General features: G+C 34.4%; 1 protein-coding gene across 1 annotated transcript; it reads left to right on the top strand.

Annotated features, from left to right (window-relative positions):
* The first annotated feature begins 10,606 nt into the window (after positions 1 to 10,606).
* Positions 10,607 to 11,463, top strand: LOC140005465 (uncharacterized). Its single transcript, XM_072046463.1, has 2 exons — positions 10,607 to 11,085; positions 11,184 to 11,463. The coding sequence occupies exons 1-2, from the start codon at positions 10,607 to 10,609 to the stop codon at positions 11,461 to 11,463; spliced, it is 759 nt and encodes a 252-aa protein (XP_071902564.1).
* The last annotated feature ends 3,193 nt before the right edge of the window (positions 11,464 to 14,656 follow it).

The raw sequence follows: 14,656 nt of genomic DNA, 5'->3' as shown, positions 1-14,656 counted from the left end.
TGCTCATGACGAGTTTTCATATTTTGATAACGGTTTACAATTTTTTCATTTTGAATTTCACGAAATATATTTTTCTCTATATAAGTAACTAAACAATCATTCATCCAAGTGTCTTCCATTCTATTTCGTAACGAATTCTTCGTTATGTTCATAATTGAAAAATCTTTTCTATCGTAGCTGTAATAACAGGTAAAATCAAAGATAACTTTAAGAGCATATAAATCAATAGATACACAAAACTTCGGGAGGCACATTTGAAATTATATCAATTTTTTTATAGAAATTTAAGAGCAATGTAGCCGTGCCCCCAGCGGCCCAGCGTAAATCCGCCCTACCAAACCATATCCGTGGCAAGAGATAAAGCCGTCCCCAGGCAGCCTGGATAATGGCACTAATAAGAGCCTCAACCTTATTTTATTTCCTTGGAGGTAGCAGTCCTTGTCGCCTGCAGATTGTGGAGAGTTAATATGTCAAACCAGGAAGTTTTTACTTTTTATTAGGAAGAGAAAATTATACTGTCTCTGCGTTTGATTACTGAAGCAGTAAATTACAGTAATAATAATTTTATTACTCCCCAAAAAATAAATAAATTAATAACAATTCCATCAGTGCAGGCAAGAGATAAAGCCGTCCCCAGGCAGCTTGGATAGTGGCACTAATAAACGCCTGAAACATATTTTTACCTTTCTTCGATGGAGAAACGTGTCAAGTGTCAAACAAGGAATTTTTAAGCAACTAGTAGGAAATTAATTTTCTAGGATGCTGCTACAACTGAAATTTCTTGCTTTTTTATTTAATCAATATTATTTTAAGTGTTAGGTAGAACTTGATTTTCATCTTCTTGGTCTGTGAAAATAAATTATAGCGCAGGACAAGCATTTTGTACTATTCTTTTATCTCTGCTTTGGACGGCTTGGTCACGTCACAGTAGCATTGAAAGAAAAAACCTATATCGACGGGCATATCAAAGTATAGGCTAATGCTCAATTGCTTGAACCTAAAACATATGTTCCTTCAAAATTAAAATCATGAAGTATCAAAAAGCCGAAAACGCCTTTGAAACACTGCTTGAGAGTGCTCAAATTCTCACAGTTTTATTGGCTGCTTTCGCGTAACGGTGATAGGTAGAGCCCTGGCGATAGGCAGGAGCACTCTGCCAGACAAAAAGAGAAAACTAATGGAGCACTCTATGCTGAGCGAGAAAAATGAGGGATGAGATTTAGGTAGATTTAAATTTTAAGAAAAAACAAACAACAGTGGACTCATATTTTAGGAAAATATGATATATAATTTTCGTAAATTATTTATTTATGTTACGTATGGGACCAAAGAGTTATGTAAGTTTTTCAAAAGAAAATTACTATCTGATTCTTTATCGAAATTATTAATTTAACTCGTTTGCCTAAGCCAGGATCAGAACATTTATTATTTGATAAAGATTATTAATTTATCAAGTATTACTTTATAGAGATTTTACTATACTCTAATAATGAACCAAAAAATAAAAAGAAAATAATCAAGTCACTATTTCTTCTTCGTCTCCTTAGTTTAATTTAATCGAGTAGGTAATCCGTCTCATTCTTCGACAACTATGATCCACTACCTGATCGCGTTTATTTTTTAAAATTTTTATTTCCATCAAAATGCTAAATCCTTGATCAATGGAAAGAAAAATTTAGTTTAATCGAGTAGATAATCTGTCTCATTCTTGGACAGCTATAATCCATTATTCGGCTGCGTTTATTTTTTTTATTTTTAATGTAAGGATATTTTAGAAAAATATTGGTCTAAATTTAATTTTTTAATAAAGTTAACAAAATTTACTTTAAGTGTGTAAGAAAAAAAAGCATGACTATCAAGGTGAATCGGAAGGAGCAATGAACGAGAGGCGTTACCTACTCGGTTCACAATCACGAAGGGCACCAAATAATTAATAATTAATCTAACACACCACACATTTTTTTTTTCATGCTCATCAAGGACCCAGCATTTGGAGGATAAAAAAGTAATAATAAACATCCTAGCTGTTCGAGATGAGACGGAGATCACCAGCTCGATTAAATTAAACTAAAGAGAAGGAAAGGAAATAGCCGACTTCAATACCCTTTTTTTTAATAATTTTGTATTGATATAAGAGTACAGAAAAAAAAAACAAAAGAAGTTTCTATTTAGCTAATTAGCATAGAGGGCTCATTTAGCTTTCCTTTTGTGAACATGGCCTAGCATAGCTTTCCCTTTTGTCTTGCTTAGCATAGGCCATAGAGTTTTCTAGCATATTTGTTAGATTTATCTCACATTAATTGTAAAAAATGATCCGATGTTCGATTACAATGTAAGAAAAAGATCTCACTCCTTTTGAGTTAGTTTTGAGGTGGAAAGAACCAAGCGTTCTTTCCATTATCAATATGTAACTTTTTATAAGACAGAACCTACAAGTAGAGTTGGCAAAAAAGCCCAAAACCCAACAACCCGTCCAATCCGCTCATTAATTTTAAAGGATGGGTTGGGTCAATTGAATTATGGGTTTTGTTAGATTGGGTAAGAACAATCCAACTTATTCATTGGGCGGATTGGATTTTTTATTTGGGTACCCAATACCCAATTTGTTTAAAAATAATTGAAAATAATAAATACAATATTCAATACACATATGCCCAACTATTTGTAGTTGGACATGTGTTAATAATTCATTGATTAATTTGTATTCAAAATTCTCATATATATATATATATATATATATATATATATATTTCAATCAATTTTTTTAATTTTTATTTAAAAGAAAAAAGAAATTTTAAATAAAAACTCATGCTTATTTTATTTTTATAACAGTAGTTAAACTTGTTCAGCTTCTATAATAATTTATTATGCCAAATATAAATTGAGGAGCGAAGATTTCAATCGGATGATTGACGGTATTATTAAGCAGCGGCAGAAATTTCTTATGGAACAGAAATTAGCTAAAAATGAAGAGCGAAGAAAGACGTTAGGAAAAGTTACAGATGTGCAAGTGTGAGTTGAGAAGTTTTAACTGATCTATTTTCACGAGCAGTAGAAAAGATGTTGGATGAAAAATATGGTCTGAGTTTATTTTCCTTATGAATATTCTAGTGACCATGGTTTCGGATGTACAGAGACAGTAGTATAGGTATAGCAGCTTGTTGTTACTTCTCTGTTTCTCTATAATTAGCAAGCATCTTTTATTGCACCAATAATGAGTATCTTTCTCCTTTCTTTTTAATTTATGCGAGACTTGTTCTTATTTTTATAGGTATGCTTTTATTTCCAAGTAAAAATAATTTATTACTTTTGAGTGTAATAATTGTAATTGTGATTATTCACATGTTAAATTCCCTATATAACATGTCTTATATATTAAGAGTAGATGCACGGCACAAATCAAAGTTTTTTAAGGGACACAAAAATTGATAGTGGATCAATTGGGGGGGCGCTATGCTCTTCGTTAAATGTACAATTTATTATCTAAAATTCACAATACAAGCAATATAAAATATTATTCTATTTATGATATGTTTCCAAAGAACTTAAGAAGTGAGTGTGTGTTTGTGTGTGTGAAAATACATTTATGCATGTGAAAATGTGTTTATATGTGTGAAAAAAATCTTTTTTGTGTGTTAGAATGTATGTGAAAAAGTTTATGTATTCAAATGTATTAATTAATATGTTGGGTCATATTTGGGTAATGGGTTTGAGATAACCCAATATGACCCAACCCAAAATTAACCCAATTTAAAGTTGGACGGGTTGGGTATAATCCATTTAAGTGAAAACCCAATATTAACCGGCCCAAAATTCGTCCAACCCGCCCCATTGCCAGCTATACCTACAAAAGTAGAATCTTAAATTTGAGATGCATGCAAAGTATTTCGTAAAGGCTAATATTACCTTAATTGGAGGAGCTAAAACGTAAATGAATTTTATCTTACACTTTGTAAACCCTTAAAAAAAATTTTTTTTTTTGGGTGTAATCCTATGACGTAACCAATCCATCCAATGTGAGGATATACTTCTTGATATTACTTAATTATTCACTTAATTGTTCACCACGTAAGTGCAAACTTGAAGGACCCACCGTCCAAATTTCTTTCCACTGATCAAGGATTTAGCATTTTTATGCAAATAAAAAAAATAAACGCAGCAGCCGATTAGTGGATGATAGCTGTCCAAAAATAAAACGGATTATCTACTCGATTAAATTAAAATTTTCTTTCCACTGATCAAGGATTTAGCATTTTGATGTAAATAACAATTAAAAGAAAATAAATGCAGCCGAGTAGTGGATCATGGTTGTCGAAGAATGAGACTGATTACCTACTCGATTATATTAAACTAAGGAGACGAAGAAGAAATAGTGACTAAATTATTTTTTTTTTATTTTTTGGTTCGTTATTAGAGTATAGAAAGATTTCTATAAATTAATATTTGATAAATTAATAATCTTTATTAAATAATAATTTTTTTATCGTGACTTAGGCTAATGAGTTAAATTAATAATTTCGATAAAGAGTAAGATAATAATTTTCTTTTGAAAAGCTTACATAACTCTTTGGTCCCATACGTATCATAAATAAATAATTTACTGAAATTATATATCATATTTTGTTAAAATATGAGTCTATTGTTGTTTGTTTTTTTCTTAAAATTTAAATCTACCTAAATCTCATCCTCAATTTTTCTTGCTCAGCATACAGTGCTTCATTAGTTTTCTCTTTTTGTCTGGTAGAGTGCTCCTACCTATCGTCAGGGCTCTACCTGTCACCGTTATGCAGAAGCAGCCAATAAAACTGAGAGAATTTGAGCACTCTCAAGCTGTGTTTTCAAAGGCGTTTTTGGCTTTTTGACACTTCATGATTTTAATTTTGAAGGAACATATGTTTTAGGTTCAAGCAATTGAGCATTAGCCTTATACTTTGATATACCCGTCGATATAGGTTTCTGGTTTTAAAACTACTGTGACGTGACCAAGCCGTCCAAAGCAGAGATAAAGAATAGTACAAAATGCTTGTCCAGCGCTATAATTTATTTTCACAGACCAAGAAGATGAAAATCAAGTTCTACCTAACACTTAAAAATAATATTTGATTAAATAAAAAAGCGAGAAATTTCCATTGTAGCAACATCCTAGAAAATTAATTTCCTACTAGTCGTTAAAAAATTCCTTGCTTGACACTTGACACTAGTTCTCACATCTTAGGCTATTCTTTATACATTTTTGGAAGTTTTGTAGAAAAATGCTATATGTGAGATAATAAGGTAAATAAGAAATGTGTTCACGGAAAATATAAAAAAAAAATTTGACAGAAAATTGCAATAAAAACACCACCTAAGTTTTTCAAAAGAAAATTATTACTTTATGCTTTATTGAAATTATTAATTTAATTCGTTATTCTAAGTCAAGATAAAAAAAATTATTATTTAATAAAGATTATTAATTTATCAAATATTAATTTATAAAGATTTTACTATACTCTAATAATGAACCATAAAATAAATAGGAAATAATTTAAGTCACTATTTCTTCTTTGTCCCCTTAGTTTAATTTAATCGAATAAATAATAGGACTGCAAACGAGCTAAGTCGAGTCGAGTTTTAGTCTAATCGAATCTAGTTTTAATTTAATTTTATCAATCTCGAGCTCTCAAATGTATAGGTCGAGTTTAAAAACATAAAAAATAATTATTTTATTTTTTAAAAATGAATAAAATTAATCGAGTATGTAATCCGTCTCATTCTTGGATAGCTATGATCCACTATTCGGCTGCTGCATTTTTTTTTATTTGCATCAAAATGCTAAAATCCTTGATCAGCGGAAAGAAATTTGGACGGTGGGTCCTTCATGTTTGCACTTAAGTGGTAAACAATTGAGTGAATAATTAACTAACATCAAGAAGTGTATCCTCAGTCCTCACATTGGATGGATTGGTTATGTCATAGGATCAAAAAAAAAATTTTTGAAGGGTTTACAATGTGTAAGATAAAATTCATTTATGTTTTATTTACTCCTCCAATTCAGTTAATATAATATTAGCCATTAAGGTTGGTCAATTAATTTCGGGGTAGAATGAGTTTCTAAATTACCGAGAAATTACACTCTTTTACTACCTGTAGTGTTTTCCCTTAAATCATATAGTGTAGTGTTTGCCTTAAATCATGGTATAATTAAATATGAGATCTCCACAAATACTTTACATGCATCTCAAATTTGACATTCTACTTTTGTAAATTCTTTTGGTACAATAGCTTATAACAAGTTACATATTGATAACAAAAAGAGCACTTGGATCTTTCCACCTTACTAGGAGGCATAAACCGTGCTACGCACGGTGGGAAAAAGGATGGAGATGCCCAATGTAATAAAATAATTTGTACTACTTCAAAATGGATCATTAATGAAATTTATTTTTCTTGATGAAATTAGTTACAAATAAACCAAAAAAATATTAAACCAAAATTAGAATAAACTTTCATTTAAGTATGTAATCATGTAAAAAATAGTAAGTGTCATTCTCATTAAAGAACCAAAATATTATAAGACTCCGTCTAAGTTGTCATCTGCCCTTGCTATTTTAAGGTTAGGTGGCATTATGATTTAATTACAAGTTCAATTAATTTCCTAATGATGTAGCTACTTAAAACTTATAAGCATCATTAGGGGTTATATTTTACTATCTTTCCATGCTCTCAGATCATTCTCAAAATTAGAAAAAAAAAAGGAAAAGAAAAGTGGTGGAGGAGAGTTAATAGGGCTGTAAGCAGGAAAATGCAAAATAGTAAGGGCCAAAGTGAGTAAGAAAAAAATGAAATCGACTTTATATTATTGGTAGAAACAAAATACTTCATCCCATTTGTGACCTTAAACAAAGGTATACCAACCGTATAATCAATGTTTCAATTCATATCAACCTACAATAAGTTTCCTCACTTATCAGCCTACAAATTGCATACAACAAATCTTAAATCCGAATAACATCCACCATACTCATGGTTAACTAAGTACTATGGCTGATATCAAAGCACGTACATAAATAAGATAATATCACATTTGTGAAACACTATAGCTGGGCCTTGCTTAAAAGAAGTAATAACAACCAAGAGTTGCCGAGAATCCAGCCAAGCAAACTTATTGAAATGTTTGACAGCAATGTAAGAGCCGTCATCTTCAAGCTGCCCTTTGTAGACAACATTGGGAGCTTTATCTCCATGTTCTGATATAATGTATTCAACTGAGAATCCTGCAGTCGCCACCTTCAGCTCATTTAAACTGCATTCTTTAAATGATGGCAGTTTCATCCTCTCAGTTTCTCCACATTGCTCTAAAACCCCAAGAAAAAAATCAGAAAAGGGAAACAAATATTACATTTGTATACATTTAACAGAGTTTTAAGAATTACCAAAATCAGAGGAATAAGCGATGTTGGATTTGAGGTTAGAAGGCCACCAGCAAAAGCCTAATTTAGAGTAACGAGCTCCCATTGGAATGAAGATAAATAATACTGAAAAACGAATCTGGCAATCAAGTCAAAAAAACAGACATAAAGAAATATCACAAATGGATAGAACTAAATCAAAGGGACATAAAATGTAACACAAAAATTTTCACCAAGCAAGTCAATTCAAGAGCGATTGCAGCAAAAAAACTTGTGAAAAAAATGTGCAAAGAAGTCACATACGATCGAAACACAAGGACAAAACACGAGAAGCAAAGGACAAAGGTAAATCCAAAAAAAAAGGAAACAAATATTATGCTTCTGCAGAAATCTTGCAGAGGCTTCTTCAGAACTTCAAGAAACAAGCAAGGAAAGAGCAGAAAATCATTACCTGTTCCATTCCGCTAGATTGTGTGCCAATATGTCTTTCACATTCACAAGTAAGTTGAGCAAGTTCTTTCTGTTGAGTAGAAATAAGGTAAATAAATTACACGGACAATCCGTTCCACAATCAAAATAGGCAAACTTCAGCTAAATGCTCATTCATAGCCACACAACCTTTGAAATCCTTATTGAATTGTATGTGCATAAATTACAAGTAAATCATGACGAAATCATGCTTGAAATCATGAATCATCACCATAGAACGTAAAAATAATAATGAAACAAAAACCTGAGAATAAAAACATATTTGAAGGAAAGCATGGGAAAAATATATTTCAGAGAAAATACTAATTCGGCAACTTCTAAGGTAGAGATGATGCTGGAAAGAGGCATGTCACATCAGGAAAGGCACATTTTACACGGCCACAGATGTAGCTTCTCCAACCCAATAAGCCGTAACAATCATAAACCTGATTCCAGTTACTCTAATGAAATCAGGAGCACGTTTAACATAACACAACAATTCCTTTCCGTGAAGAGCCTCAGCAACTCGGAGGTTTAGGCTAACACCCTACAACACTGACAAAGCATAGCCCAAATGTGTAACAGGATTGAAAAGTTGATAACGCAACAGTAAGCATCCAAATTTGGTTTTAAAAAAAAAATTATGCTGGCAACAGATAAGGCAATTAGGTGCGGTGGCTTAACTACAAAAGGCAATTAATATATAATTTTTAGAGTCAAAACAAAAAAATAATACATAAACCCACACCTATCCGAAGAAGCAGAGCTCTAACTGAAACGGTATGTATAAATAGCAACATAGCAACTCTAGACTAAAAAGCACAGAGCAAAACAGAAACACAGCAAGGCAGACACCATAGGGTTTTTTTAAGAACCATAGAAGCAAAGTAAGCTTAAAGAGATGCTTAACGCATAATAAGTTCAAAAAGTTACAACTTACTATGCAGTAAGGCAATATTTACCTCAGTTCTATATCTCAAGCCCTCCATAGCATTCTTAGTGAGCAACGGAAATGGAGCTATAAAATTGGAGTCCATGTTATCACTTTCACCGATGATGGATTTAATATCATCAAACATGTCATTCTCCTCAGGGGACACCTACTCAAGATCAAGTAAGAGGGAGATAAGAAACATATAAGAAAATGATCACAATAATTTTAAATTCATTACCATAATCACTTTAATCATATTAGGGGAGACATTATTCATGTTCTAACATATATTAGGAATTCTGATATAAAAAATAACAGCAAAAACTAGGGGCAAAGCCTATAGCACAATCCAATATTTGATATAAAAAACAAAAGGCTTATTTCAGTATGCAATAAACACAAAGAAAAAACTGAAAACCAAAACCATGATTGCGAAGGATGACAGAACTTCTACAACATGGATATATATGAGCCAATGATTTACCGAAGATTCTAATCAATATTCAAGCAATCCTACTGTTCATCAGTTCTGCTTGCAAAAAAATAAAGATCAACCAAATTCAATCTGGAAGTCAGGGTATAAATTCAGTTACAAAAGTAATTCCAATTTAGCCTTTAGAAAATTACCAGAGAGACAAATGCACCAGTGTCATACACTCTTCCAGTACGTCCAATTCGATGTACATATCCCGCAGCACTTTGAGGCATCTCAAAATTTATGACCTGCAAGAAAGAAAAGAATCAATACAAGTCGATTATCAAACTGACAACCTCATCAGCCACAGACAAGTAGATGATACGCAAAGCAATTCCTGTATGGAAGAAAGCTCAAGGATAAGATAAACAACATACATGGAAAAGCTCAAAATTTTCACTCAATATAGTAACATACTAATTATTAATCGTGCAACCATCCACTTTCACTCATATGCTGTCTGAGTATCTCCAAATATATAATAGCCTATGCATAATGATACCTGCGCTTATCGAAAAAATCACACAGCAAAAGTAAAGATATGGTAACAAAGAATAAGATACTGCAAGATGACGCCTAGAATGTGGTGTAAAAATTTTTAAAAAAATCAAGTGTCAAGAAAAATGTATTTTAGAAAAGCAGCCTACCGTCTGAACATTTTTGAAATCTATCCCTTTCACAACACCAAACTCTGCATCAAAGGCTAAGCCCTAAAACAGTACAAATGCAGCCTAAGCGTTACAGACGCGCAAGAGTCCAGAGCATCAAACAGCAGATGCGAACAAGAGAGACAAAGACATAGAAAAGCCTTTAAAAGATAATAAGAGTCCCATTTTTTTGGAGGCCGAAGCCATAGAGTTTTCCAATAACACAGGCGAAATAGCAGACCTTTCTAGTCCAGATACCGGAACCACAAGACCACAGGGGAAAGACACGGTTCCCAAACACAGCGCAAGCAGAACAGAAGAAATCTAAACGGACAGCTCACCGAAACTAAGATTGTGCCTCTCCGGTGAGCAAAGATTGCACCTCACCGGACAAAGAGCAAAACTATTAGAGATAATGTATATCTTTGTAACTGAGTTAGTTATCAGTTTGAATTGGTTAATATATATCTAACTAATATTTGTTAGTTAGGCTTTATCCTTAGCTAATATTTGTTTGTTAGTTAGGCTTTATCCTTAGCTGTAGTTGTATTCAAATTTAGGAAGATCAGTAGCTATATTTGATATTTGTGTTGTATATATATATCCTTGACGGATGCTTAATGAGAACAATTTCTTCCTTTCAAACCTTTTCATGGTATCAGAGCTTCAAACCTCTGTCAACTTTAAAAAAAAAATGGAAGGAGATGGAAAGAAAATAGTATCGCCCTACACCTTGTATGCCAATGATAATCCTGGAAATATAATTACCCAGGTACAATTAAAAGAGGATAATTATGATGAATGGGCTAGAGCAATCCGAACTGCTCTCAGAGCCAAGAAGAAATTCGGATTCATTGATGGAACCATAGCACAGTCAGATGAAGATTCCGATGAATTAGAAGACTGGTGGACAGTGAATTCCATGCTCATATCATGGATGATGAACACGATTGAGCCAACGGTGCGATCTACTTTGACACACAGGGAGATTGCAAAGGATTTATGGGAAGACATTAAAGAATGTTTATCAGTGACTGATGGTGCACGAGTGCAGCAACTGAAGACAGAATTAGCAAATTGCAAACATCAAGGACTCTCACTTATGAGTTACTATGCTAAATTGAAGCGATTGTGGGAAGAACTGGCGAATTATGATGCGATCTCTACGTGCAAGTATGGGGTTGTACGTGTAATGTAGCAACCGAAATAACAAAGAAACGAGAAGAAGAAAAACTTCATCAATTTCTGATGGGGTTAGACGATGCATATAGAACAGTGAGATCAAACATTTTGAGCACAACTCCATTGCCTAGTGTGAGCAAGGCGTATTCCTTGATGTGCCAAGAAGAAAGGGTTCGAAATATTTCCAAGGAAACAGAGATCAACAACGAAGCTGCTAACTTTATGGTTCAAGCCAAAACAGGAATCAAGGATAGAAGTGCCATTTGTAAACACTGCAATCGCGAAGGGCATGATGCTGAGGGATGTTTTCAGCTGATTGGATATCTCGATTGGTGGGGTGATCGCCCTAAAATGTCTGGTTCGGATTGATGTAGACAGACTGGAGGAAGAGGCCGTGGCAAGATGTCAGGAAGAGGACGGAATGGAGCACGAGTTAATGCAGCTCAAGTAATTGAAGAATCCACTCTGAAACAAAGGATTTTACTACTCCTAAAGGACTGACAAATGAACAATGGGCAGCAGTTATGAGTCTGTTGAACACTTGCAACTCAGAATCAGGGAGTAATGAGAAGTTGACTGGTAAGGAAAACTTTATCTAGATAATTGATTCCGGCGCTACACAGCATATGACAGGAAATTCGAGCTGTTTATCTAGCTTGAACCAGATATTAGGCTGTCCAATTGGCTTGCCTAATGGAGAACAAGTGCTGGCATTGCAAAAAGGATCGGTCTGCATGGGACAAAATATTCGATTAGACAATGTTCTTCATGCTCCAGGATTACATTGCAATTTAATCTCAGTATCACAATTGGTTGATGAATCACAATGTAATGTGTTGTTTACTTATAAGCTTTGTTTGATACAGGACCGCACTTCGAGGATGGTGATTGGAGCGGGTGAACGATGCAAGGGGCTTTATTACTTCAAGAAGGAGACACCAGTCCAAGCACTTCAAACTCGGATATTGGATTCGTGTGATCTTTGGCATCGGAGAATGGGGCACCCGTCTTCAAAGGTCGTAGGTTTAATTTCTGGAATTCAAATTCAATTAGATTCGAATAAAACTTGTGATGCTTGTTTTAAAGCTAAGCAAACGAGAGAAGTATTTTGTTCTAGTGATAGTAGAGCTAGTGAAACATTTGAATTGATTCATTGTGACTTGTGGGGACCATATCGAGTCTCTAGTTCTTGTAATGCATCTCATTTTCTTACGATTGTTGATGACTTTTCGAGATGTGTGTGGATATATTTGATGATAGATAAAACTGAAGTTGGAAATATTTTGCCAAATTTTGTTGCTATGGTTCATCAACAATTTGATAAGAATATTAAGATAGTTAGAAGTGATAATGGTAGTGAGTTTATCAGTTTGAAGGGATATTTTTCTGACAAAAGGATAATACATCAAACTTCATGTGTGGGAATGCCCCAACAGAATGGACGAGTGGAAAGAAAGCATCGACATATACTGAATGTGGGTAGAGCTTTGCGATTTCAGACCAACTTACCAATCAGTTTTTTGGGAGAATGTGTGTTAACTGCTAGATATCTGATTAATCGTACTCCTTCTCAATTACTAGGAGGAAAAAAACCTTATGAAATGATGTATGGTCACTTGCCTGATTATTGTTCAATTCGTACATTTGGTTGCTTGTGTTATGCAAAGAACTTGAATCGTGAGAAGGATAAATTTGCTACTCGAAGCCGTAAATGTATCTTTGTGGGTTATCCATTTGGACAGAAAGGTTGGCGGTTGTATGATATAGAAACAAGAAAGTATTTTGTGTCTCGGGATGTTGTATTTTGTGAAGATCAGTTTCCATTTGGAGCTGATTACGCACCTGATCATGTTCAGACCTGCAAGCATAATTCAATACCATCTCAAATAGATGATTACTTTAAAGAAGCGGTCAATGGTCAGACAAAAGAAAAGGAAAAGGAGCAGCCTGATCATGTTCGTGAAACTCATGAGCATTTAGATTGTGTGCAGAATGAAAATGCCGACGTAAGGGAGGGAAGTACAGCAATTGAACCTCGAATGGAGAACGTAGAGACAGTAGAAGGTGTGACAGAACTTAGACGTGGACTTCGCTCCAAGCAAGTTTCTACAAGGCTGAAGGATTGTGTGACTTATGCAGTTCAAAGTGAAAGCCCCTCTGCAAGTTCAGCCAAACCATCATCATTCTCAGGTATGTCCTATGATTTAACTACATATGTTGATTACACAAAGTTCTCACCATGTCATCAAGCTTTCTTGGCAGCCATCACAACCAATGTTGAGCCAAGATTTTATCATCAAGCAGTTAAAGATGTCTGATGGAGAGAAGCTATGCACAAAGAGATTGATGCCCTTAAAAAAATGGCACATGGACTCTCGTTGACTTACCACCAGGGAAGAAAGCAATAGGAAGCAAATGGGTGTACAAAATTAAGTATAATTCTGATGGGACCATTGAACGATACAAGGCACGTTTGGTAATTCTTGGCAACAACCAAGTTGAAGGGATCGACTACAACGAAACCTTTGCACCAGTAGCAAAAATGGTTACGGTCCGCACATTTCTCTCTGTGGCAGCAGCTAAAGGATAGGGACTTCATCAAATGGATGTCCATAATGATTTTCTCCATGGAGACTTAGCCGAAGAGGTTTACATGAAGATACCTCCTGGATTTCACACTAACTAGCCCGGAAAGGTGTGTCGCTTGAGGAAGTCACTTTATGGTTTACGACAAGCACCACGTTGTTGGTTTGCAAAATTGGCTGAAGCTCTAAAACGGTATGGTTTTCTTCAGTCACAGTCTGATTATTCCTTGTTTACTTTGATGCGAGATGGAATACAGTTGGCTGTATTAGTGTATGTGGATGACCTTATTATAGCTGGAAACAAAACAGATTTGATCAATGAATTCAAATCATATTTGTGCCAATGTTTCCACATGAAAGATTTAGGTCTTTTGAAATATTTTTTGGGTGTTGAAATAGCTAGAAATGCTGAAGGGATTTTCTTGTGTTAGTGAAAATATGCTTTAGATATCATTATTGAAGCAGGATTGTTGGGTGCTAAACCTTCGAAGTTTCCTATGGAGCAAAATCATCATCTCGCTTTAGCCAAAGGTGATTTGCTGCAAGACCTTGACCAATACCGAAGGCTGGTGGGAAGATTGATTTACTTGAGCTTAACTCGGCCTGAGTTGTCCTATGGTGTGCATATTTTAGCACAATTTATGCAACAACCACGAAAAGAGCATTGGGAGGCAGCCTTGCGCATAGTCCGATACTTGAAAGGTAGTCCAGGACAAGGCATTTTACTCAAAGCTGCGTGGAATCTTGAACTGAAAGCTTATTGCGATTCGGATTGGGGAGGTTGTCCATTAACTCGGAGATCACTTACAGGTTATTTCATTTTTCTTGGGAACTCTCCGATTTCATGGAAGACCAAGAAACAACATAAGGTTTCTCGCTCATCGGCTGAAGCAGAATATCGCTCTTTGGCTGCAACGGTTTGTGAATTGAAATGGCTAAAAGGTCTGTTATTGTCTTTGGGAGTGCATCATGATCAA

Source organism: Coffea arabica, chromosome 4e (genome assembly GCF_036785885.1).
Source record: "Coffea arabica cultivar ET-39 chromosome 4e, Coffea Arabica ET-39 HiFi, whole genome shotgun sequence".
NCBI lineage: Eukaryota > Viridiplantae > Streptophyta > Magnoliopsida > Gentianales > Rubiaceae > Coffea > Coffea arabica.
Note: the sequence above shows the minus strand (reverse complement) of the source record. Positions and strands in the feature narration are given on the sequence as shown.